General features: G+C 40.1%; 1 protein-coding gene across 3 annotated transcripts in view; it reads right to left on the reverse strand.

The window, feature by feature from the left end:
* LARP4B (La ribonucleoprotein 4B) overlaps positions 1–27,048 on the reverse strand; it is a 64,391-nt gene that overhangs the window by 18,427 nt on the left and 18,916 nt on the right. For 2 of the 3 annotated variants that reach the window (XM_044424784.1, XM_044424786.1), the window contains exons 2-5: positions 15,767–15,892; positions 4,171–4,318; positions 2,555–2,728; positions 247–328 (exon numbers count right to left, since the gene is read on the reverse strand). In XM_044424784.1, the coding sequence (XP_044280719.1) occupies positions 247–328; positions 2,555–2,728; positions 4,171–4,318; positions 15,767–15,847 (485 nt within the window). In that variant the 5' untranslated portion in view covers positions 15,848–15,892. The remainder of the gene's footprint in view (positions 1–246; positions 329–2,554; positions 2,729–4,170; positions 4,319–15,766; positions 15,893–27,048) is intronic. The other variant, XM_044424785.1, reaches the window with a different exon arrangement.

The raw sequence follows: 27,048 nt of genomic DNA on the forward strand, positions 1-27,048 counted from the left end.
AAAAGGATAAGCGAATTAGAAATGAAGTACTTTCATGCTTTCCCAAATTGCCCTCAGATTTTTCATGATATAAACCCACCTGATTTGGTTCTGGCCAGTCATAAATTTCTATGCAACTCAAATGCTACACCGCATTATGAAACAGGTACATCATTTATTTCATGGTAATTCTTTTCCTATCATCCAAAAGAAAAATATACAAGGTGGGCCCACTAGTTGGTAATATCCCTTTTATGCTTACAGTACCTAGATAAACAGAATTCCAGTGTTTTTTTAAGCACTTCTCGCAGATCTTCTTGACCTTCTGGCTGTAGCTGTTCTTTACCTCCTAAAAATAGGAAATACAAAGTCAACTTGAAGTCAAGAAGGAAAGAAGTCAAAATTACTTTAAAAGTAGCTTTCTTTGTGTTACAACCATCTCCTCATTTATAATGCCAAATCGGCCAAATACCACAACGTGCTCTTTATATGAATAAAAAAATAATAATAAATCTTCTACCCGAACTCATGAACTCCATAGAAGTGTTGACAGATCCCAGGCACACTTAATTTGCACCCATGGTCCACCCTGTCCCAACCCCTCTAGAAACCATTAAACAAGAGAATGATAAAGTTGAATTGAAAAAGCAACTTATTTAAAAATATGAGTCAATCCTCAAACATTGACATATATGTTAGTCACAATTCCTTTTCCGTTGAAACAGCTTTTAAGAACTCATATGGACAAAGGAAGGCATGCAAATATTTGACTATGGATTTTTTTTTTGAGGGGGAGGCATCTGGAAGCAATCGAGAGGGCCTTGAATATTCTGCTACTCTGCTCTGTAGTGCCTTTACACTGTGGGTAACTTCTGGGGGATCAAGGATCATGCTGCTCACATGGACTCCACTTTAGGTTGCCCTCTACCAACTCAATCCAGTGATACGGGGAGCAGTTCTGCTCCAACATAAGGCATGCAACTTGTTTGGGAAGCAAAATCATTGTCTTTTTGGTCATCAACCAATGTGCCCACTCCTGCATTATACGCTCAGTGGGCTGGATGTCACGATCACTCAGACTTAAACAAGCCAGTATGCCTTCCTTAATTTTTGGTGTGTGTAAGACATGGTTAGCCTTATCACCCCGCTTGGTGTGACTTGTCACGTTGTCCAAACCTGGGCAGCATGGCTTACTGGAGGGGGCTACAGCCTTCTAATAACCCAGCAACAGAAAATGCCTACATTATTTCTGTTCCTACAGTAGATATTGAGCTTCCCAAAGAGAGTCAGTTAAAAATAAAAAGCATGTCCTATAAATACACAAACAGCTAGATATATTGCTTGGCATCAGAATATAATGAATAACAAAGTGAGGATTGTAATGTGTGCACAAGTTTTTGTTCACAGCATGCAAGTAAAGCATTTAGCATGGATTACACTATTCATTATGTTGAGGATCTTATTTTATTGGAAAAAGAGGTTTCTAGTCCTTCAGGTGCGACGCATGTTCTGGAGGTCTGCACACATACATATAAATGTACGTATGTGTGTAAGCATGGGTGCAGGGTGAGCAGTGAACAGATTTCCAATGTCCTGTGTTTCTCTGTGACTAGGAAAAGCAGAATGCTTCCAGATACAGATTAGGAAAATGCACCTAATTATACACATTCATCACACAGAATTCAGTTGTCTTGATATGGAACTTCCAGTGCACACAAACTCAACTAACTCATGCATATAGATGCTTTTCATTATGGATCCAAAATCAGAACATTAACAAAATACGTTGAATCCCTATCTCTCTTTTTATACATATGCTTGGTTAAGCTTGTAAAGATGTTTACCACACAAGACCCTGGACATCCAAAACCGCAGCACAGTTTATAAAGCAAGAGCATTTCACCTGGATTGAATTCTAAACTAATTGAATTGAATTCTAATTCTAGCAGAATAGGGGATGGGTTTCACTATTTGAGCTACTGCAACTGCACGGTTTCTTTTCTATTTAAATGTATTCTCACCCACCAGAAAACTTTGGAAAGCAGGCTGGCTAAAAACCAAGTTGCAACACTATTATTGGGTATTAGAGTTCATATAATATCACATCTAGATGTCAGTATTTATATTTGATTTATAATCATGCTGCTGCTGTTACACTACACATACAGTACACTTAAAACTAGGCACATGCCCATGACAGCAATTCCTTCTATGTGCGCTGGATCTCATCACACAGAGAGGCATGCTGGGAAAAATGATTGTATTAATTGACCCTCCTATTTAAGATAGCATATTAAGGGTTTAATAGAAGCAGCTATCGTTAGTACATGGTCATTTCTGCTTCAATATGCTTAATTCAGTGTTGCTTAGGCAAGTTTAATCAGTACCCTGCAGTTTATAAATGTGCCATGACATCCATGATGGAAGGTGATTTTGTACGTTAGAAAACTGAAATGCTGCTTTGAATACTGTTTTCGTGTTGGAAAAGATGGAAGGGGGGACAAAGTGAATGACGAATAAACTAACAAACAATTCTTAAAATGACAACATGTTTATTTGAAGATCTTTTTTTTACCTGTCTGAGTGTTTTCATGCATAGAGTCATACTCTGAATGATCTAGAGCCAAAGGGTTCATATCTGTTTGGTCTGATAACGGAGCAGTTAGTGCTGGTTCCTGCAGCTCTGCTAATGATGCATTCTGGTGCTTTTTGTCACCATCCCCATTGGCCTCCAATCCTGTCAAGAAAACTGTAAGAGTCACACACCAAGAAATTACTCATTTGTTCTCTGCCACTGAAGATCAATGTTACATTTTGAGTAACCGCCAGAGTGGTGGCTCTGAGTGCATGCATGCTTTTATTGCAACGAATAGTTTTGGAGTAACTGGGAAAACTAACAATACATACAGTGGTACCTTGGCTCACGAACTTAATCCGTTCCAGGACTCTGGTCGGGACTCAAATTGGTCATAAGCCAAGTCAAATTTCCCCATAAGGTTCAGTGTAAATAAGATTTTTTAAAAAAGTTACAGAACAGATTAATCACCAAAAATTTGAAGCAAGGTGCGCTGGGGTGGAAAGATAGGCGTGATTGCGGGTGAGCTTGGGGGGGAGGCAGGCGCACTTGGGGGGAGGCGGGCGCGGTCACGGGTGCGCTGGGGGGGCTTCCCCCCCAGGGTGCCCGTGATCGTCACCTGATGCGCAGTTCGCGACCTGAGGCAAATTTTTTTCAGAAATTTGTTTGCGACCCGATTTGTTTGTGAACTGAGGCGTTCGTGAGCCAAGGTACCACTGTATAAGATTCGTCCTTCATATACTACATGGCCATAACCCAGAATGAGTGGTGGTGACTGCAAGCACCAGGCTGAGTATACAACCCCTGCTTATCAGTTGTTGTGTGGTGCAAACCTGGTTAAACAACCCACACATTACTCATGGTGGTTTAATCCTCATATAACCTACACTCCCCAGGTTTGCATGGGATAACAACTTTAAACAAGCATACTCAAAATGGTGGCTGCAAACAGCCCACATGCTCTACAGCAGGGGTCCTCAAACTTTTTGAATAGGGGGCCAGTTGAAAGGTGCCAGGGATGGGCGCGGGCTGGGCGGGGGGGGGGGGAACGCATGCAGAAAGGCAGGGGCGTGCGCGCGCAGAGATCCTTTTCTCCGAGCAAGTCCAAAACGATCTCCTTGCAAGCAAGCCGGCACCTTGCCATGCATGTGTGGTGAGCTGGATCAATGTGCATGGCGGACCGGATCCAGCCCACAGGCCGTAGTTTGAGGACCCATGCTCTACAGTCTCACCATGGGCTATTTCCAAGACTAACTTATTTTATTTAAAACATTCATACCCTGACTATACCAGAATAGATCTCATGATGGCTCACAACAGTAACAGCACAATTAAAATACAATTAAAATTTGTAATAAAATTTTCATTTTAAAATGCCAGCAAAACTCAAAATATTAGGTGAATAAAAAGGTTTTGACCTGGTACCAAAAACTAGGCACACCTCTCTGGGCAGCAGATTCCAGAGCCAGGGTGAAACCACAGAAAAGGCCTTTCTCCAGGTAGCCACTCTTCCAACTTCCTTCAAAGAGGGCTCCTGAGGAAGGACCTTGGTACTCTAATTTAAGTGCCAGAATTTTTTTTTTCTTCTGGGAAAAAACTAGACTGCTTCCTTGTACCTTCTTTGCAGGAATCTGGCGGATGATCTGGTATTTCTTCCCAGGCTTTGCTCACGCTACCATCAGTAGCACCACTTGCTTCCACATGTAACATGTGATTCCCCCATACTTTTGCATTAGGATTTAATTCCGAAACCTTGGCTGACTCCTACAAAACAATGTTTGGATTACACTCTATGAATTAACATTTGAAGCAGAAGCATGCTTGATAGGAACACAATAGTACCACCACACTCTGAAATTAGAAGAGTTTGCTCCATCTTGTTGGCAGATGAGCTTTCCCATGAAGTTGGAAATGCTTGCAATTTTAACATATTCTAATGCACCCACATGAAGTGTAAAAAAGCAAAAGCAAAAAGCACCTTATGAAGTATTCCCTCATCAAGATGTTCACATAAGGTCACACTAAGTTGATTGTTAAGACAAATTTATAAATTCTTAACATTTGCATAGTTCGTTTGTTTATTTTTATCCTGCCTAATAGCCAATGACTTTCTGGTGGTTAACAAAAGTTTTAAAATATCAAGGAAAACAGAGACAGCATACATACATGTGTTTAATATGTAAATACATATTGAACACACTAAAACAACTTATTAATATGTTGTTATAAGGAAGGCCTTTTGGCAGTAATAGACAGCATATAAATATGAGCATAAATAAATATAAACAATAAAACCACAGCAATTGCAATCAAATCAGTGCAGAGGTACAAGAAGCAGTATAGAATAAATGCAGAATTAAAACTAAGATTAAAAAGTTAACTATTCAAACACTAAGCAAATAAGGTTTTCACCTGGCACTGAAAAGAATAGCAAATAGGCACCAGGTGCACCTCTTTGGGGAGCTCATTCCATGGTTGGGGTGCCACAACCAAAAAGGCCCTTCTCCTGGTAGACACCCTCTTTGCTTCCTTTAGAGGAGGTTCCCAGGGAAGGACCCCAGGAGATGACCTGAAGGCCCAGGCAGGTACATAAAGAATACTCTAGTTCTTTAGAGTGTTCAAAGCAATTCCGCTGCAGTGCTTGGATCCTAAGTTCTTGGATTCTAGTCATTCATGGCTGGGAATGGGAAGGTGATTCCCTCCTCAATCTGCAATCTCCTGCACACACACACACTCTCTCTCTCATTCACATACATGCACACATGCTCACACACTACTCCCAATGGTCCCCAAGATTTTCAAGAGGCACAGACAGTTGTATAGAGAAGGGGCAGGTGGGACACAACAAGGGTAAATAGCAAGAAAAAGCAGAGGTGCTGGTAAATAAACTACAGCAAGAGCTATATAAAAATAAATTTAGGAAACACAGAGTTCAAAGGTGTAGATTATCTCAGATGGGGTGGCAACTTTTGAGGCCTCTGGGGTTCCATTTCAGAAACTCCTGAGGCCTCTGGGGGTCCCAGAAACTCCTAGAAGCTGCTCCCATGCTGCTGGATGTTGATGAAAGTAACAGACCACTTGCTGGTTTGCTGCTGAATTTCAGTGACCTGAAAGTCAACTTTGGACTCTTTAGACTACAGTTGTACTTTGCCACCAAAAATCAGTGGCAAATTTCCAATTGCTTTGCTGCTGCTATTACAGCAGCAAATTTGGAAGCAGCAGGGGTGGTGCACATGGGGTAAACAATACATGTACCACATGTGCCGACCCAGCCCTATCTTAACCGTACTTGCAACTCTTCTGTAAAAGTATGTTTAAATTGTTGTGTTCAACTTTGCAAAAGAATAGGAGCAGAAGTGGGTTCTAATTTACCTAAAGGTACCTAGGAAACCCAAGTTGAAGTAACATTTGAACCAAGCACTTTCCAGCTCATGTTATGCCTGCTGTTATTATTTGAAAGTCAGTTCCCAAGTTAAAGCCCTTGAAGGGACTTTTAGAACAATGTGTTTGGGACCAGGGTATATGAAAGAAGCAACATTCTGAAGAACACATACCAATTATAAGACTTTAAAAGTTATCTTCAGTTTCCTTTGGTCAAACTGCAAACTGTTTGCAAAGGCAAATCAGTAAACTGAGTATTTGGAATATTTATATTCTACTATCCTATTGCATTTGCAGCGCTCAGAGCAGTTTACACCGTTTTCAAAATAATGAACATCAAAGGGAAAAGCAAAAAAGCCAACTTGCAGTAAAAAGAAACTGGAGCAATTGATGAAACCAATCTAAAAAAGCAAAGAGATTAACAATAAAATATTTAATCTAGCAAATCAAATGCCTGCCAGAATAAAAAAATCAGCTGTTCTTTGAAGGGGCTTTTTAAAAAATCCCATCTATATTTAACATGGTTGAAATGATTTCTCATATTTGAGTTGCAAGCAACTTGTTTCATGAAACACAATCCAACAAACATTTTGGAAAGTTGAAGAATCAAAGAAAATGGCAAAGCAGAACTAACACACTATTTAAAGAAAGGCACACCATAAGAATATAAGAACACAGAAAGGGCTGTTCTGAATCAGACCAGTGGTCCACTTAATCCAGCTCACAGTCAACCCATTCAAACATTGGCCAACTCAAGGATACTGCCAGCAATCTAAGGATTCTGCTACTGTATCCTTCTAACCATCCTCCCCAGCTACTGGTGTATATATAGGTATACTGCCCCTGATACTGGAAGTAGCATATAACCATCAGGATTACTAGACACTGATAGCCTTCTTATGTATTTGTCTAACCTTCTTTTAATGCTATCCTAATAAGTGGCCATCATTACACCTCAAGGAAGTAAATTTAATAATTTAACTTTCTGCTGTGTAAGTAAGTGTGGTGTAGTCATTAAGACCATGGGACTGAGTTTCAGGAGATCTGGGTTCTATTCCCCATCAGTCATGGAGCTAATTGGGTCCTGTAAGAAAAAAAAGGCAAACTATAATATAATAAGTATGCCCTCTTATCTCTTCTGAATCTCCCACTAGTCAACTTCATGGAATGACACTGGGTTCTAGTATTACAGGAGAAAGAGAGAAAAGTCTCCTTATCTACTTTTGTCACACCAAGCATAATTCTGTCACTCCCCGCCCCACATACTGTTTTTAAGGTACAGTCATTTAGGACATCAAGAAATTTAACCACATCATCAGAAGGAAAGAATGCATTTATTCAGCCAATGTTTGGGAGCTAAAGTCACCCATAATTATAACACTTGCTTTTTGAGGCCTCCCTGATTTCATTTTCCATTTCAAAATCACTTTGACCTGGTCTGGGAGATAAGACGTGCTCCTAGAACTAATTTTGGAGCCAGGTATTGTCAGCCACAGTGCCTCTGTGAGGAAGTCTGCACCTTTTAAATCTTCAAGGCTGTGTGGCACAAGTTCCCCGACCATGTTGGATAGGCTTGAATTCAGGAAGAATTCAAGTGTCTTTGGCTAGCAGTGTGAGAGAAAAATGAATGCTGGAATTCTTGCAGACAAAAAGTCAGGCTTTTCCCTGAGAGAGCCTAGGCAAAACAACTCTGCAAGCAGAATGACCCATGGACAGAAACAGATAAGAGCAATTGAGCACCCATCCAACAATTAGCATACAAGGATTCCCAGAGTGGCAACTAGAGAGAAAAACAGGATAAAGTTCAGGGACTTAAGAAAGGGAAGGAACAAGCTCTGAGAATAACATTAAAAAGGGGGGCAAGGTCTGGACCCAGGCCTGGCACCCCCACCTGTGAACTCTTTGCACCCTTGTTGCCCATACAAACGACTATTGTTGAGAGTCTACCCTTCAGGACATGTACTTCCTTCCCTGCCTCCCCTCTGTCTGTCAGCTTCTCTCTCTGTTGGGCAGGAAGCTTTTTATCTCTTTAGAAATATAAAGTAAAATATAAAGAGATACAAAAGGAATATTTACTGTATAGACAACATTGAGGAAAAAATTTTGCCTGTATATTTTCTGCTGAATGGACTTTCCTTTCTAAGTGTATTTCTGTATGAATGCAAAACCAGAGCTTGTTCTCTCTGGCAGATGCATTAAACCCCACCAAATGATCCCAAGCCTTTCCAGGCAACCTGGCTGGCAAGCACCTCCTTTTGAGGTGCATCCCTTCCCAAGACTCTAAGCCTTCTTTGGCAAACAGAGCAAAACTCCCTCCAGTAATCCTTCCCTATCCTTCCTATGCAGTTTATATCTAGGGACAACCACATCTCATTGGCCCTCACCATTCTAGCAGGTTTTCATAATGCCCATTATATATCTAGCCCACCCCCCTTAAAACCAGGCACTCCAGCTTCCCTAACTTTGGCTTGGAGGCTTCTGGCTTTAGGGGAAAAAAAAAAAAACCCTATACACAGTATCCTTCTCCCAATGTCTCTAGCATTTGCAACTTCTGTTTTTATTCTTGGGCCTCTTTCATGGGCGATCATATTTCACCATATTCTCGTGGCCTATTTTTCTCCTCTCCCAACCTTTGGGCAACCAGAAGCTTTTCCATCTACATCGGCTTGGGATGATCTCACCCAAATTAGATGCTTCTCAGCTCCTGTCAACTTTCTTCCAGGATTTCAGTTTAAAAACTGTTCTGTCGTCCTTACACTTTGTACCAACAGCCTGCTTCCATTTTCTACCAAATGGGGCCCACTTTATCATTTCATTTACAAGCTGCTCACATCATTCTCTTCTTCCTGCTCTCAATCTTATCCCCATAACAACAACCCTGTGAGGTGGTTGGGCTCAGAGCCGTGGTTGGGCCAAAGTCACTCAGCTGGTTCTATGGCTGAGCAGGAACCAGAACGCAGATTGCCTGAGTCCCAGTCCTGCGCTCTTCACCACTACACTATGCTGGCTCTTTTAAAAGGCCTCTTGAACAGGCCTGGCCTGAACTAACATGTTCCCCAGCGCCTGACAAATCGGAACCCCTCCACACCTGGGGATTGCTCAGCTGTGCCTGCATTGCTGGCCCTAGGCATGGAGCAGGCATGGGCACTGGTGTGGTGGTCAGAGTGCTGGACGGGGGACCTGGGAGATCTCTGGTGAAAGGTGCCTGGATTTCTTCGTGGCCTTATGCTTGCCTGACTTTTTAGCCCTTTTGGATTCTTTCTCCATCAGGTGTTTCCTTTTTTCTTTGTGCTTTTTAGAAGCATTGGAGGAAGTTAGTTATTTGGTTTTTTTTTTTTTTTTGAAACCAATGAAGTTGGCTTCGGTGCACCCACTGCTGCAGGTGAAGGGTGATTGTGGGGGCCTCTTTAGCAGTGGAAGGGCAACTGTTTTCATCACTGGCGATGTCCCACATAGCAATGAAAGTGCTTTTCTCCACAGGAGGAAAGGGGGCAGGGCTCCTGCCAAAAATTCTAGGCTCAGCTAGAAGAATCTTCCCAAACAGAGGCACTACGCAGGCACAGCACTCCTTAGTATGTTGTACTGAGACCACAAAGAAGAATGGGATTGTAGTCCCTGCTCAACCATGAAGCTCACTGGGTGACTTCACACTCAGCCTAACCACAATCACAGGGTTGTTGTTTCGAAAATAAAATGGAGTGGAGGAGGCCTATGTAAGCCTCTCTGTGTTCCTCACAAGAGAAAACAAGATGGGATATAAACTGATGCAACTGCAAAGCCACTTTGGCGGTTCTGGATTTCAACTTTCTATCATGCGACCTAAATTTGGCTATCAGGATCTCCTAACTGCAATTACCCAAATCACCGGTACCAACCATTGACCTCAACACTACTGACTCTCCCAGAGCATAGTCTACAAAGCTATCTAGATGGCGCACAATATTCATAACCTTGGCGCCACTTCTCATGTAGTCTACACACCCATCACAAACCCAGATGAAACTACGCTAAACCATAGCGAGTCCTGGGCTCACACACTTCCTTTGTCCTCCCTCCCGCACAGCTGGGAGGAGCTCTAAACCTCAGAAAAATGCTAAACCTTACTTAAGCATTACACCAGGAGGGTAGCAATGAGAGCTTCACACTACTGCAAAGAGTTATTTTGCCACTGCTGCGGGCAGCAACAAAATGTCGGCATGTTCAGTGAGAAGGATTAAAAGAAACCACCAACGCTACTGAGCTGCCAATGATAGAAGTATCTCCAGAATGCTTCCAAGTTGACAGAGTGCCTAACCCAAAATCAGGTGGCAAATCTGGAAGGCTTTTGGTGACAGTTCAAATGTGAGGCAGTTGCATAATATATTAACATAATATCTTCAAATGAGGGATCAAACCACAGATTGGATTTTTAAAGGTGCCACATGAATTAAATTATAATCGTAGAATACTTACACACACTTCATCTCTAGCTTGCCATCCCCAAATATCACTGTTCTGTTGTACTAGCAACTGGTAAGGGCATCTTCCAATATCAAAAGGAGGAACTGACAAATCTTCAGCTTGGTTTTGTACTGTCTCATGGGTAGTGCATATGTTATCAGCTTTGTTGGAAGATGAATTAATCCACAAGTATCCCATCAGATATTCCTCATCATGAGTAAAGTCAGTGGCTGAAAACAACCTACTTAATGGAGCAGCCTGATAATGTGGATACATTGTTCCTAAGTCACCTGTATCATCTTGGGAATCTCCTACATCCATTTTGTGAATCCTATCAGAATCCTTTAAAATATCTTCCATCAGATCTAATACATGCTTTGCACTGCCTTGTTCACATTCTCGGTCATTAGCAGAAGTAAGAGGTATTTCGTACGATGGTGTAGCAGCATATCTATCTACTTGCCGTGGGTCAATGTAAATCCCACCAGCATCTTTACAAGTTTCCAAGCTGTAAATCAGAATGTCTTTAGGATCTCTTTTAGCAGTATCTGCTTTATGCAGGCTGGTTTCAGAAGAGTTCCTTTCATTTTCCTGTAATAGATTTGTATAGGGATTGGAGATACCAGAAATTAAAAGCTTAAGAGGACATACCGTTTCCATCATGTTTTGCTCAGGTAGAGAACTGTTTTCATGGAGTCCTGAATTATTTTCACTTGATCTAGTTGATGCCCCATTGAAATCAGTTTTCACAAGTACATTTCTAGCATTGGTTTCCTCAACTGATACAGGAAACCTCTCAGTTTCAAGTTGGCTGTTGGCTCTGTGAATCTGCAATGTACTTACAGGCTCCTCCAAAACTACAGGTCTCTCTAGTACATTAGAAGCAACACTGTATTCTATATTATCACTATTTAACATAGAATTGTCTTGATCAATGGAACCTTCAGAATCTGACTTAGTTTCCATTATACAATGTTTTTTCCCTGCATGCCACAGTTCACACTTCAAGCCATTTACGGGCTCTTCTACAGTTATTAATCTGCAAGAGTTGATCCTTGCACTCAGTTGATCTTCCAGTCTATGGAATGTACATTTGTCCCATAACGTGCATTGCTTATAATTCAAATCCATTTCACCAACTTCAGAATGTTCCAAAGACACACTGCAGCTGTTATCCTCATTAACTGAACTAGAATTTTCATGTGTTTTATCATCATTTTTTGAGAGGTCAAGTGGAACATGAATTTCCAAGCAATTTTCCTTTTGCATTCTTTCCTGTCCATTTACATTAAGAGTATCAGAAAAAATTAATGCATCTTCACTTTCCTGTGATCTCTCACTCACACTGCTCATCTCTGAAGGTAAGTTATCTGTTTGAGACAGATTGGGCTGAGCAAGCCTTATACACCTGCCCTCTTCATTAGTACTAAACCCTGATACATGGGATATTCCTGCTTCAAAACCCAAATTATTTGATGTAAAAGGCATTTTGATCGTGCTTTTTGTTAGATTTTCATGGTTAAAGGAAGGCACAGTAGAAATGTCTTTGCTGTTCAAGAGCTGGTCTACATTATATTGCTCACAAACATCATGTATTTCTTCATCTCTGCAGGCAGATAATGTCCAAAATTCATTCACATTTCCTGTAAAGTTCTGTCTGCTTTCAGACATTTGCCTATTCTCTTGACTTACATTTTCTGTATTACTTTGACCTATGCAGACTAAATCACTGATTGCTTCATCAAATTCTGATGAATACTTTGGATTTGCAAATAATTTTTTCGTGTTTGTTCCTTCGGTATTTTGATTTTCAGTAAGCTCACATTTTCTAACTTCTGTGTCATGGCCGTTCCCATTTTCTAAACTGGAACTGTATGCACATGCCATGCTTTTTAACTGCAGAGAACATTCTCCATCTTCTTCTAAGTGCACAGATGTTGCAGGAGTGTTTTCACTAACCAATTCATCCACAAAGATTCTACCATCTAGCGAATCGATTTCCAGAGCTTTATTTTGAGGGAATTCTTGAGCATGTGCTTGCGCCTTTAAACCATTTGCTGCTATGCTGTTATTTAACCTATAACCCCCATTGACTAAGCCAACTGAAGTTTTTGTCTCGCTGTTTGGCACCAAATTATCATCTTTTATGTTGTAAAATGCATCTTTCAGGATGCTGAAGTCAACTGGCACTTGTAATGGCTGCTGAACTAGGAGTTCTTTCCCACTTTCAAGAGGCCATGTTATACTGCACATTTCCACAACAGCTGCTGTTTTTATATCTGAAGTAGTCTCTTCATACACAATAGCTTGCCCTTGTCCTTCTTCTACATCCATTCTCAGATCATCATCGATTATACAAATACTGTAAAACTCATCTTTGGTGGTTATATGGTGCCTATCTATATCAAGATATGCAAAGGTTGAAGCTGCTGTTTCTCTATCTGCTATACCTGAAATTATTGCATTACTGTTACCTTTAACAGCCTCTACATTGTCCTGCATTAGTAAGCACTTGCCCATAACTGGATTGTCCTTTACACTGCACATATTTAAAGCTTTTGGTAAAAAACTTCCTTGACTTAAAGCTTCTGGCACATACAATGTGGAAGTATTTTCAAATGAACACTTTCCCTCCACAGTAGATCCAGTTTCACTATAGTTGTGAAAATGGTAGCTACCTGCATCATGTACACACAATGTATTACTACTGCTAAGTTCTGTAAGCCTTTCACCACCAGCTGCATCTTCCATTGGCTTGCACTCTTGCAAACTGCCATAACTATTCAAGACCCTTTTCCCATTATGAGGATGAAGCTTTAAAGGTCTACTGGCAACATGGTTACCTTCAGCAATATCCAAACAATGGTCTGAAGGGTATTTAACTGACTCCATGCAGCTGTTATGCAGAACAGCTTCTCCACAAATTATCTCTTGGGACACATGCAATTCTTTTTCTTCCATTGTCTCTAAAACTGAAGTTAAAGTTTTACTTATCCCACTTTCAGAGGCTTCCTCTTCAGAAGATTTTTCCAACAGACTCATTTTCTCATTCTTGCTGCTATTTAATTCTTTACTGAAACAGCAACCCATTTTGTTATGTTCCCTTTTGCAAGTCCAGAGACTATAAGCTCCTTTCCGCATAGGTCCAGTTTGCTTTCAGACTGCTGGGGAGACAAGCCAACACCCAGATGCCAAAAATAGTAATGCTTCAGCAGTGCAGGGGGCTCACATGCTATTGCCACTCAAAATCCAAAGTCCATTACTTTAACTTTTTAAAAACTTCATACTATGAACTGGAAGCATCATTTTCATTTTTCAAGAGGGGGTGTTATGTTTTATTGTAAATCAAAACCTTGACTTGCAGCATTTACAATTTTAAAAAACAAATTTAGCTTACATTTAAAAACACAGGTCCAATTAAATATCATCATAAATATACTGAACCTGCAATTACAATCCCACAAAGTTAGAGTAATGCTTCTGCCATGGTTACACACATTGAATTAGGCACCAATTAAATATGGACATTAATTTCTGCCTCAAGTTTATATTTGACTAAAGCCACAGGGGTCAGGATTGTTGCTGTTCTGAGCTTATGCTGTAGTGGAGCTGCATTAAACAAGGCAAAAGTAATTTAAATCAGAAAGACAATCTAGAAGAGTAGATAAAAGGGTGAAACTTTTTAATATATCAGAAAAGGTGAATTTTAAATATATACTTTGTAAAAATTTTTTTTACAAAAATGCAGGCACTAACACTAGACAAATCAAATATAATGCCTCCCCACCCACCCCCCAGGCTAGAAGCCTTATTTTCCATCTTGAGTTATTCCATCTGGTCAACATTATTCTTAGATGGGCTTCAACTCTCATTGTAGCACAATGATATTTCCAATTATAGCTAGGGTCAAGGTATTTCATTACAGACCTCGTTAGATACATTTTGCTGTGGCTATATAGGACCCTTATCAAAGACTCAAGTCAAGCTAAGCTGAAGAGAAAATAAAGGAAAAGCAGGCCCCTTCTGCTCAAGTGTTCTTTGAAAGGGAGCATTTTCCTTGTTGCATCTCTTGGAGAAGCTGTCTGCCCCTATCTAAATTCCATCAGGCCTACGGTATTGAAGTGTTGCTAACTATCAACTAATGTACTGAAGTAGGCAAATAAACAGTAGCCACCAATTCAAAATCCAAAAAAACAGCAAGAGTAACAAACAAGCCAAATTTGATCTCAATGGCAATCAAATGTAAATAACTTGGCCTGGATCCAATCCACTGTAATCTTGTACTTGAAGCCATCCTTGCTGTTGTTAACAGCAATTCAGATTTTATTTTGCAGTGGTTCTGATACTGAGTGGCTCTTGATGACTGGAATTTTCACCCAACTTGTTCTTTCACACTCAGTTTCAATTATTTCCACAACAGCAGGGCCAGGCAGGACATATACCAAAGACCCTCCAAAGGAAAAAAAGTTTAGTTCCTTGTACCTGTTACTGAAAATAGTACAGGCGTTTTCCTCCAGGTTATTAACAAAAGGAAGGCTTAAAGATCCATCATAAATATGGTAAATTAGCAGAGTGAATGGAGAAGAAAGGGTCAGTTCTCATGAGGTAGGAGTGGAGTGGGATCACACAGGGAAAACGAGAAAAGGAATACAGGTACTTAGGTGAGTAAAGAGAGAAACGGTGATTCCTGTCTATGTTCGATGGCAGTCAAAAAGGAAGTGAAGGGATGGGTGGGAACTCTCTCATGGTTTCCAGGGAACAGAAAGGGAAGGACCTCCCACCCACTACATGAACACTTAGCTTTAGAAGCTTTTCCCTGTTCCAGGCTCAGCACTGGCATGAAAGCCCATGTATGTGATGCACAGATATCATGAAGAATGTCATGCTAGGTATAGAAGTTGGAAGTCACATATGGAACACTTAAATACTCTAGCACACCCTTCTCCATTTAATCGCTTCTCATTTTGTGAAGCTAACTCTTCTAGAAGAATCAGTGAGCTATTTTTATGCAGGAAACACACATTACTGCTATAGAAATTAAATCCAAACACAGCAGCAGAAAACTGAGATGGAATATATTTGAAACTTTGGCAATTTTTCTCTGGTTCTGGGAAGATCCCACAAATGGAATCAGTGGAGTTATTTCTCCTTTAATATAACTAGCATAACCAGAAGCTGAAAGATTACTTTTATTTTATGTACTTATATACTTAGCACAACTGCATAAAATTGGCAGAGAAAAGCTTTCTACTTGGAATTATTAGAATCAAATGGAATCATTTTGAAAAACAGCTTGACAAGTTACCAAAGACAAATACATACTTCAGGGTATAGAATAATGTCTAAAAATTTTTATGCAAGGACTCATAACAACTTTATCACAATACTTACTAGATGAGAACTATCTTTAACTTCTTGTACTTGCTGCACCTGCGGTTCAGCCACAACTTTAGTGTCCTGATCAGAAGTCATGAGCTGCCTGCTTTCTGGCTCCTCAGAGAGAACTGTATTGATCACCTTTTAAGCAGGAGGACAGAAAAAAGTGTCAGAAAGAATGCATAGTTCATTTTATGTAGAACTAGCAACAGTAAACAAAAGGTAATGTTAAACAATAACAATTGGCAGATTACACTGAAAAGTGCAAAGTTCATACTTGATATTCCATGAAAAGCATTCGATTGGGTTCTTATCAGTCTCACCAGTGTTTCTTTGCTAATGATTTTTATTGTTATATTTGAGCCTCTGAGCATGCACAAACAGAACCCTTTCTACCATTCATTTCACAAAGCTCTCTTTATGAACCCATCTGTGTCTCACCCGGGGGGGGGGGGGGGGTGTTTAAACCCCTCCCCCCCCCCTTTTGGCCCCAACTGCGCTTCCCCCCCGTCCATGAGTGACTGGGTCTACTCCTTCAGGGGACAGAGGTTCTCCATCGCAGAGATTTTCCAGTCTACTTCCCTGTTCCCACAGCCAGGTAGACTGGTCCCCCACTGGAATTTCCCACTGACTCTCAGCAGGTGCAATCTGAACCATTTTATAAACAGTCTCATCAGCATAACCTCAGTCATCGGTACAGCCAGCACAGAGAGCCTCCCAAGAGCGTACCTGAAATTTGACAGGGCACACATGCACAACAGAAGGGGCTTGACCTGCACAAGAGCTTGTAATGGGGGAGGTTAAGAAAGTCTCACCATGTGAACAGAATTTAACTCGAGCACCTTTGGATCCAATCTGTACCTACTGCAAGTGCTTCAAGAAGCATGTCCAAACTGTTCTATCCTGTTTTCAGAACACTTAGCTGGCCTTGACATCTCTTAAGCATTTTTGAATACGAGGCCATAAGATGTCAGTTTGGAATGGGTTGGAAATGCAAATGATATATCAAATCAGTATTTTAAAGAAATAGCACAATGTCCACCTCATGAATCACTGACCAATTGATTCCATGGAAACAACTGGCACTTGCAACAAATGATAGATTATCAGATACCTTTGACTAGTAAGTGATGTCTATATACATGTGCGCCTCATATTGAAATTAGAGATTACACACTTCTTGCCAGAACTGTAATTCTAAGCAGAGCATACTGCCAAGAAGTGAAACATAATTAAAGAAAATGTGTTAGTTGCTACAGAGCCTTTGATAATGTAGTTTAATAATCTAGTAGACTGACATGCTTGCAACTCTCAACTAGACCACACCACAAAATCCATTGTCTATAGCAAGCTGTATTGTACAAACCCCTCTTTCTAGACTTGCTTGATAGAGTCACAACTTTAAGATTTTTAAATGAGGAATTTCTCAGTCTATAACATGCATCCCATAAAGTAAAAATAACAGGCTAATTTACTACAAATAGAACCAGAATATAAAACAAGAGAATACGAGTTGTTATCACCTTCAGCTCCCACCTAAATTCACTCAAATTTATCATTAATGATCTAAAACTCATCCTGGATGCTTAAGCCTCTCGAAGATCTTGGGTGATAGGCCTGTACTTGCTTACAGGCAGCCAACCAACCTAAGTCGCAAATCACAGACCTTGTAACAAAGGTACAGACCACAGAAACTGGATCCCGTGGCAGACCCAGATGCCAATTCTGTTCTTGGGGAATACTCAGAGAATACTATCACAGGACTTGATTATGTCATCCATAACATCAGAGGTTCATAAAACTGCTAAACTTCTAGCACAACATATAACATGATTTGCTAGCAGCACCCTACTGTATTCTAAATAGGACAAACAGGCCAGTCTCTGTGGAATAGAATAAATGAATACAAAACTTAAATCAGAAATGGCGATAGTGAAAAACCAGTGGGGGAACAGTTCATTCTCTCAAGATACTCTGGCCTGAGTCCCATTGTAATACAACTCCAGGGTTGCTTAAACCAGGAGTTTTTGGAGCTGAGCAGCAACAAATTAGCATATGGCCTCCCGCACAATTGACACTTCCTCTTTTAATCAACAACACAGGAACACCCTCCTTATTGCTATGTCTTATTTATTGTTACTGTTTAGTGATTAAATAAGCCAGAGTTAACTCAAACCATTGCCAATTGTTAGCTATAGATTAATGAACCTAAATTACATTGTAAGTTTTTTCTATAAGCAGTCCCTGCATTACAAACATCTGAGTTATGAACATCTGTACTTAAAAATTGCCATAAAGCCTATTAATTTAAAAATTCCAATTCAAGATGAATGGTTGATAGTAACAAATGTGAGCTAATTTCCACAGCCTACTGTGGAAAATTGTCATCAACATAGAGAGAAGTAGTGAAAGGGAAGAGAGGGAGGCTTCCAAAGCATGCCTTCTTGCACCACCCATCCAGAGACATTAATCTCTCTGACATTTCCTTGGTGCGAAGAGAAGGACTGATAAGCGAAAGAGAGGGTAGGGAATAAGAACATGATGTCATAAATGAAGGAGGGGAGCCCTGCTGGATCAGACTGAGGTCTGGGAGAAGTAATCCAGTACATGTACGGTCAACAATATTAAGAGTTACAGTATGGGTGGGGGGGAGGGGGTAGAGATATTTGCATTTTTTCCACTTTTGTGGGTGCTGTGTCACTAATCCCCACGAATGTTAAGGGCAGACTGTTTATGGAAGTGCTTAAGTTGTAGATTTCAACTCCCAGCATTCCTCACCATTGGTAATATTGGTAGGAGCTCCTGAGACTTGGAGCCCAAAACTTCTGCATTATGAGCGAATTGCTTTTATGATTGGGAAGGAGGGACGAAGGGGAGTTGCAATAGCAGTAGTCCCTGCATTATGTACCTCTGAACATATGGCTGCCATAAACCCCATATGAATATCTTTAACAAAAAGCTGTGAATATAGAGAACTATGCAATGCATTTGGTGACATTTCATTAGTGGCCATGTACTTCCCTAGGGATATTCACAGCTTTCTGTAGAGATAGAGATTCTCTAGAGACAGTCATGGCTTTTCATTCTGCAGCATCAGTTTGAACTTACCCAAGCCTGTGTGTTTTGGGTCCTATGTAGAGCCTCAAGAATGAAGCAAAACCATGGCAAAATGGTATCTAGGAAGGGAAGAAGCAGAGGTGCTCTTCTCCTTGCTCCTCTGTTGTTGTTCTTTTAAAACTTGAAATCCTGTTTTTATTCATGACTTCCTAACCCATGAGGTAACATTAAACCTAACATTAACTAATGATGACGGAGACGGAGAGTCAGAATTTAATTGTGCTGCTGGGCGGATGGGGATTAGCACTGGAGTTCTTTTCTTGAAGTAGCCATTTTCTTTTTCTCATCATAAATGGCCTTGTAGCAGCTGAGGGCATGCTAAACGGCAAATGCTAAAGGGGAATTAGATTAATATTAGTGTGCTCATACTACAGATGGGAGAGAGGGAGGGAGAGAGGGAGGGAGGGAGGGAGAGAGACAGACACATTTGGCTTACTCATACGTTCCAACTTACATATAAATTCAACTTAAAGAAGTTCTCAGGAACGGAAGTCATCCATAAACCAAGGACTACCTGTATAGGGGGAAGGCTTCAGCTCTTTTTGGTGCACTGTACTCTGCTTGGAAGAAGAGTAACAGTGCTTCTCCTGCCTGCTGCCTCTGCTCAGTTCCTGTATTTCCAGGCAGAATACTAGGGGCCAATCATGTTCACAAAATCATTTTTCTAAATTGTAATCTTGATAAATTTGAATAACAGCAGTTTTGCTTAAATAAATCATGGCTGAAGTAAAGAACTTCAATACATCACTGAGAGAAATGCACATGGGGACATGGGGGGGGGGGGTTACAGCTCTCCCACACACACCTTACCACTACCTCCTTTTTCCCCTGTAAAAGCTGGCTCTTGAGACTTGAGAAGTGACTTGGACTATAATTGCCTATTCCTTTTACACAACTAACTACTCTATTTGGAATACATCTTTCATCTCTTTTTTGGTACAGAGCAAAGAATCAGTTATTCTTCCAAGGCTGGGATAGTAGGCACATGGCGCTTCAGATGCTGATGGACTGCAACCCCCATGAGCCCTAGCTAACAGAACCAATGGCCATTTTTGCATGTAAACTCCCCAGTTTCAATTTGCAATGCTTGGTTTAGCCTACCTGATCATATTTACTGGTCAGACATACTTACAGAAGATGGCACCATAAATCTCTCATCTGTCATCTGATCAGCTCACAATCAATTTGTCAATTGAAAATTGAGATGCCCAGCCTAGCATGATTAGTCTGGAGGAAGACGTTTCCTCCATTAGTCTACCATGAAACATGTTTTTAAAAGTAACCTTTTAAAGGCTTGGAACTCAAGGCTTTACTGTATGAGGTGCAAGCACTTTTGTTCAAGCAAAATTTCTTCTCCAATATCTACAAAGTCCCTGCGCTAACATTCTGCTGCAGTCTGATGTGCCATAGCTATGTTGTTCAAGCAAATTCCCCGAACCTTTAGGTTTTTAGCAGCATTTTAAGGACTTCTTCCATGAAATGCAAGCCTGCTTATTGAAGTTAAGAGCCAAGCCGGCTTTTCTTAAAATTATAGTGAAAAGTGCCAAACCGAAGAATATTTGGGTCCCAATCACATCTATCAGTCATGGTGTAGCCAATTTATTTATTTTAGGATTCGTGGGGTTTTAATGTTTGTAAACCACCCAGAGAGCCCTCTGGGATATTGGGGTTGTATATAAATGCAATGCAATCAATCAATCAATCAATCAATCAATCAGAACATGGTATTTTCTCATTAGTATTTTATGAGCTAACAGCTAAAGTTATTCTCGACCAATTAAACTGGTCTAGAAGGCTATTTATTAGTATGAATTTACTTAGAAACTGGGACTGCAGGTGGCGCAGTGGTTTAAACTGCTGTGCTGCTGGGTTGGTAGACTGAAAGGTCGCCGGTTCGAATCTGCACACCAGAGTGAGTTCCCATTGCTCCATCCCAGCTCCTGCCTACTTTGCAGTTCGAAAGCATGCAAATGCAAGTAGATAAAAAGGTACCACTTCGGTGGGCAGGTAACAGCGTTCCGTGCACTTCTGTGTTTAGTCATGCCGGCCACATGACCACGGAGACTGTCTGTGGACAAACGCTGGCTCCCTTGGCTAGGAAACGGAGATGAGCACCGGCCCTAGAGTCAGGCATGACTGGACTTAATGTCAAGGGAGAATATTTACCTAAAACCTCTCTACCAGACCTTTTGGTATTTTCTGACAGTTATGACTGCCAAATCTATTTTCACTTAAGATGTCATTCACTATCATAGCTGCTGTAAAAAGGTAAACATTCTGCCAGCTAAAACTCAGCCTACTGAAGAGATGCCAGCAACTCCTTCATTTTCTAGAAGAGAACACCCACTGCCCTGCCTAGGGGTAAAATGCATCTCTGGATAGGAAGTGAGACTACAGTACTCTTCATTCTCCCTTTTGATCTTGGCAATTTGCATACTATTAACAGACGTCATTACACCTTGCACAGCTAGTAGGCATCTGTTTTCAGTTGCTGCACTACAGCCAAGAAATACTAAAGACCTTGTCAACTCTCGCTCTCGTTTTCTGAAGCAATTGCTGTCCATTTCATGGCCTATATACAAATATCCTTCTTATTGTTATTAAGAATTGCTGGAGTATCAAGTGTTTTAGATGCTAGCAGCTAAAAATATGCCTAGATATTTCAAGTACGGAATACTTGTCTTCTCTGGCCATTCTGACCCCTCTTTTATTATCTTTTTTCCTTCCTCATCATTCAGCTAGCCACTTTCTTCTTCCAAGTCCCAGCCCGAGTTCCTCTTTGCTTCTCTCCATCTGCCACTTTTCAGGAGCTTGGCTCCTACTTTCCTAGGCCTATTACTCTTTCACCTCATCTTATGCGGCCCCTTCTTTTGTCTGGCTCTAATCTCATACATAGCATATGAGGCAGCCAATTAAAAGCTGTTGAACTTAAAGCACCCTTTTGCTGGCTAGTCTGCTTTTTAATTTTAGTAAACTGGTAGAGAAAGGTGGGCAAAATCTTTGATGAAATCTGAAGAACAACGTTTATACTGCACAGACTATTTGGACCATATATCTAACAGTTTACTAAGGACTTCCAAATTATACTTGCAGTGTTCTTTTGACTGGAAACAGGGGTTCCTTCCTAGATGTGCAAATCTGAATAAAATGTTCTTGATATATCAGAGCTTCATTTAGCAGAATAAATAAACTGTACTGGATAGTGAACTGGGGATGTGGTAGATTTGGATCTTAGTCCTCAGCCATAAAGTTCATTCAGACTAACCTACCTCACAGGATTATTATTGTGAAAGAATAAAAATGGAGTGGAGAACTATGTAAGCCACCTTGGGTTCCTTGGCCAGATGAAGATACATGGGATATGAATGCAAGATAGTAATATACGAATTTACACTTATTAAATTTATGAATTACAACTTCTGCCAACAAGGTATCCATGTGCCTTGGATATTGCACAATAAAATTGTCTTTTAATAAACCAGAAGAGACAAGGAAATAAAACTCACAGATTTTGAAAGCAACAATAAGATTTTACATACTATAGCATTAGAGGTCTGCCAGGATAAGGACGATATAATTTATTCAAACATAAACTAGGTATAGAGGAATACATATGCCACCAGTAATAAATTCAAACTGACCATAGTGATATTCCAAATAATGCCATCAACCAAATTCAACAGCATAGTGTGTAAAATCCTATACAGTGTCTGTAATTGCAGACTGTGGATTTTGAGCAACTTGCTGATTTTAAGGAAATATAATAGTTTGTTAAGCAGACTACATCCATTTAATAGTGTTTTAAGTTAATTTGCATAGTTGCTAGATATTTAATGCTGTTAGCTAAGTTTTAAATTTATTTTATTAAGCATGCAGCTAATTATACTATAACAGTCTTAATTTTATCGACTGAGTGTTAAATTCAGATGACTGTTAGGGTCAATGGCTGAAACAGTAACATCAGAATATCAATTAGTTTTCCAAAGATGATTATTTGAATATCTGTATAATCCGTTTTTTTAGCTCTCACCTGCAGCAGAGAACTTCCAGATACTTTAGCACTCCAATATACTTAAAGTGGCCATTTCTCATGATAATGGAGGAAATAAGCCACAGTGCTTTATTTCTCCCCTCTGTGCGTGCCTGCCATGTGCCAGGGAGATTAGATTAATTTTGCCTGGCAATATAGCAATGTTGTGAGAACTTGGTCATGGTACCCAGAACCCTACAATGGCTCATACTAATCCCTCTAGCATGTGACAGGCACATACAGAGGGAGAAATAATAAGACTTATTTCTTCCTTATGATCATGCAAACCTGGTAATAGTCACCAGCTAGGATCCAATTCTATGAGCATTAATAAATGCATTTTCTATTATTAGCATGGCACTTCACCACTAATAAAGGCAAAATCTTTAACAAAAAGCTTAGCTGTAATGGGGCTGATTTGCCAGTAGTCTTTCAAGCAACATGGCAAAAAACTTTTGAAAATGAGGCTGGGGATGGGGTTTCAAAGACAACTTGCAATGTTACTTCAATGAAGGAGGTAGATTATTTGCAGGAAAAAACTACCAGAATTCTACTGGTTCTTCCAAAACTTCTACTGCATGTATGTATTCAGCTGAAGATGACTCTTTGATACTTTTCTCCAATATAAATAGTAGCTGGTATCCAAATACTAAACCTTAGCTTTATATGGATTGTCAGAATTTCTCATACTTTCAATTCCTGAGGCACATTTTTCCAACTTAAAATGGGAGGTACATTTCATTCACATGCCTTGACATTACAGGACGTGAAAAAATAAGTACCTGTGCTTATAGCAGGGTACTTTATTTTTCTATATAACTGCAGGTAGGCATATCAGCAGTAATGTAATGTACTATCTACACCAGGGGTCAGCAACCCACGGCTCTGGAGCCGCATGTGGCTCTTTCATCCCTCTGCAGTGGCTCCCTATCACTCAAAATATGAGTCACAACCACCAATGTACGACACCCACTGGCACACGATTTATTGAGCTTTTCGACCCCCCCCCCTTAGGCCAACCTCCAAGAAAAGAAAAGTTTCAGAAGAAAACAGAACGTTTAATGGTACGTGGACAGATTCATTTGCTTTCACTGCTGACGAGACTGGTTTACCAGTATGCTTAATATGTGGTGAGAAATTGGCAAACAACAAAAAGTTGAATGTTGCAAGACATTTCCAGAATAAACACACAGCCTTTGCTTAAAAATATCTGGATGGAAATGCACACTAGTTTTTTTATACATGGCATAAAGGTAAAAAACGATATATGCAGTGTCATCTTCATTTTAGATGTCAAAAGGGTTTTGTGACTCCCGGTGTTTTCTTTTCTGTGGGAAACGGGTCCAAATGGCTCTTTGCGTGTTTAAGGTTGCCGACCCCTGATCTACACCTTATGCGAAACACGGAACAATTAACCACCACTGAGGCTTATCGGAATGATGCAAGACAAGCTTAGTAAAGGCAGAAATTGAACAGGCAGCCTACTCTGTGAGTGGGTACCTTGAATTTATGGAACACATTGAAAAGAATACCCAAGGTGCACTAATTTGGCAATTATTGCTTTCAGATTTGTTTTAAACTCCAGAAACACTGGCACCACATATCCTCCTTGCATCTAGAAGATGAGAGATATGTTCGCACACACCTAATTTTTGAGAACTGATTGCCACACAGCCATTAGCACTAGCTATTCCACACTCAGCCTTGGCAAAAATGTCTGCTGCTTTTGGTGATCTGGCTGGGCACCCAGTTCTAGTTCATCTTTGGCTTCTAGTAAAGAGAAAGCAGGGAAACAAACTCATTTAACTGCTTAAAGCCTCTTTCACGAAGAACAATGGAGTCATATTGTGATGAGAGCTGTACTTTGGAAGCTACTATAAGCCCCTGGACGTAAGAGTTCTAACAGGAGAGAAAATAAATCCATTAAGACAGATAATGAATACTCTATCTCTGCAAATAGAGTTTTAACTGCAGAGGCTTACAGTAGCTTGTGAAGCATACTTCCTTTTACAATACTGGTTGCATTTAATTAAAACAAGCTCCTGCACTACACTAAATCAGCTGCAGGGGAGTGAAGGAGTGTTGGAAAATAATTTTTTCTTCAAAGTTGCTTGATAGTTAAGAAATAATGTGATAGTTTGGGATCACATTTGTACGAATCTTGTACCTATTTGAACAGTGCCAGAGAGATCTTTACATTACAGCTAGCTATGACAGGACTGAACAATCCAACAGTTTTTTGTGGTTTTGCCAAAGACGACTCAGCATTCTAGGTGCGTAGCAACAGACACTGTCACATGGCTGGTTGCCCTGGCTCAAAGTTCAAGAAGCGGCTTCACAGCATTTCTCACTTTTTAAAAAACAAAGCACATATTAACAACTGTTAACTTCACTCATACCACTGAGATGTGGCTGAGACACCACCAAAAATGCTTAAGGTTACAGTATTTCAATTCTAAGTCTGCTTGCACTTTAAATAGCAACAAAGCTATCATGGCAGAAGCTTTTTTGAACACTATCTGCTTCATGCCATGAAATCTTATGCCGTAATACATTTGTTCTGTCTTGAAGCTTCCACAAGACTTTAGTCTGGCTGTCTTACATGTCTACCTCTCTGGAAAAGGTTAACATATTTCCGGTAGTTTTTGAATAAGAATCAAGAAGTGTTCCTCCACTGTGTTCTCTGAATGTCCAGAAACTGAAGAACAAGCACTCAAGTCATCAAGTCGGATTCAACAGAAAATTTCAGGGCATCTCTCTCTCAAAAGTTATGATAAGTGAATTAAACTCTTTTAAGTGCAACATGTCTGTCACTTTTAATATGATCACTTTGGGGGAAGTGGTGCTACAGAACGTAATCTGATACATGTGGAGATGTGATAGATATCTGCCACTCACTGTTCAGGTGTACCAGGAAAAACCAGATAGTCTATTTATCTCATATGAATAAGGAATAGCTCATTCATAACCCCTTCTATTCTTAGGGCTATATCCTGTTAGCTGCAGTTTCAGCCACATTTTACTAAATTAACTCTATGTGGAAATCTCAATTTGAAAATAGGGAAACAGTTTTTATTTGGGGCACAGCTGGGTTGACAGTGGAATTTATAGTTTTGATCAGTTAACAGGATAAGAAATTAAGGCTTTTTTCTGATAAATTGCCCCTCTCTGAAACATTCAGGTATATAAGAGAGGTATTTCATAGGGAATATGTATGCTTTAACACATCTTAATCAACGGAAAGCTGCCTTAGCTTCCATATATATTATTTCTGTTGATTAAAAATTGAGACCAAATTGACAAGAAAGGATAAGTGTTGAAGTGCCACAAGTGCTTCTTAAGCAGAATTTGGTTAGCTCTGCTAGATACCAGCAGTTTAATGCAGAGAACGCACCAGTGAAGTATATGAGCTGGATATAACCTATGGTACCTTCTTTGTAGTTGGAAATTACTGTACACATTAATGTACACTGTTGTTCTTGAACTAGCTGTGATAATTGCAGGTGCCTCTTTCTTTTAGAATTATATTTCTGTGATGTGGGGATGAACAGCAAAAACTGACTTTGAGAGTCCAAATAATTGTAAAACAACTCATGACTTCAACCCTAGGGGAATAAGCTCCTATCCCCAATGGTCTGAACATACTGCTTTTGCCGCATTTGAACATATATCCTGCAGTTGTTAATTTTGTCCAAATTAACAGTCTGTTTATACCAGCATATGCATTTCAAAGAGAAGTGTTGATTCCTTTTTCAATTAATGGTGTTACAAAATCTCTGTGAATGGATATGAAGCTTTGGTTATTTTTGTTTTTTGTTCTTCTCCTGCATTTTAAAACTGCATTTTAAAAAATAGGTATTTGTCAGTGATAGAGCAGTTAGTGAAAGCTCAGGGACCACACAATGAATTATAGAGAAATCTGTAGTGCCATTGCTGGTACAGCTATTCTCCTCAGTGTTTCAGTGTCTGCACTTTTCTATCAAAGCAGATGCTCAGTCATGAAATCTAGGAGGCTCCTAAACAACTGGCCAAGGCCAACTGGTCTACCAATTCGGTACTGTATGTGCAATAAACACAATGCACAGGTAGCAGAAAGAGAAAGCCCTTTGTAAAATAATGTTGTTCAGGCTGGGCAACACTGGGCCAATTA

Source organism: Varanus komodoensis, unplaced genomic scaffold, assembly GCF_004798865.1.
Source record: "Varanus komodoensis strain SLA01 unplaced genomic scaffold, ASM479886v1 scaffold15, whole genome shotgun sequence".
NCBI classification, from domain to species: domain Eukaryota; kingdom Metazoa; phylum Chordata; class Lepidosauria; order Squamata; family Varanidae; genus Varanus; species Varanus komodoensis.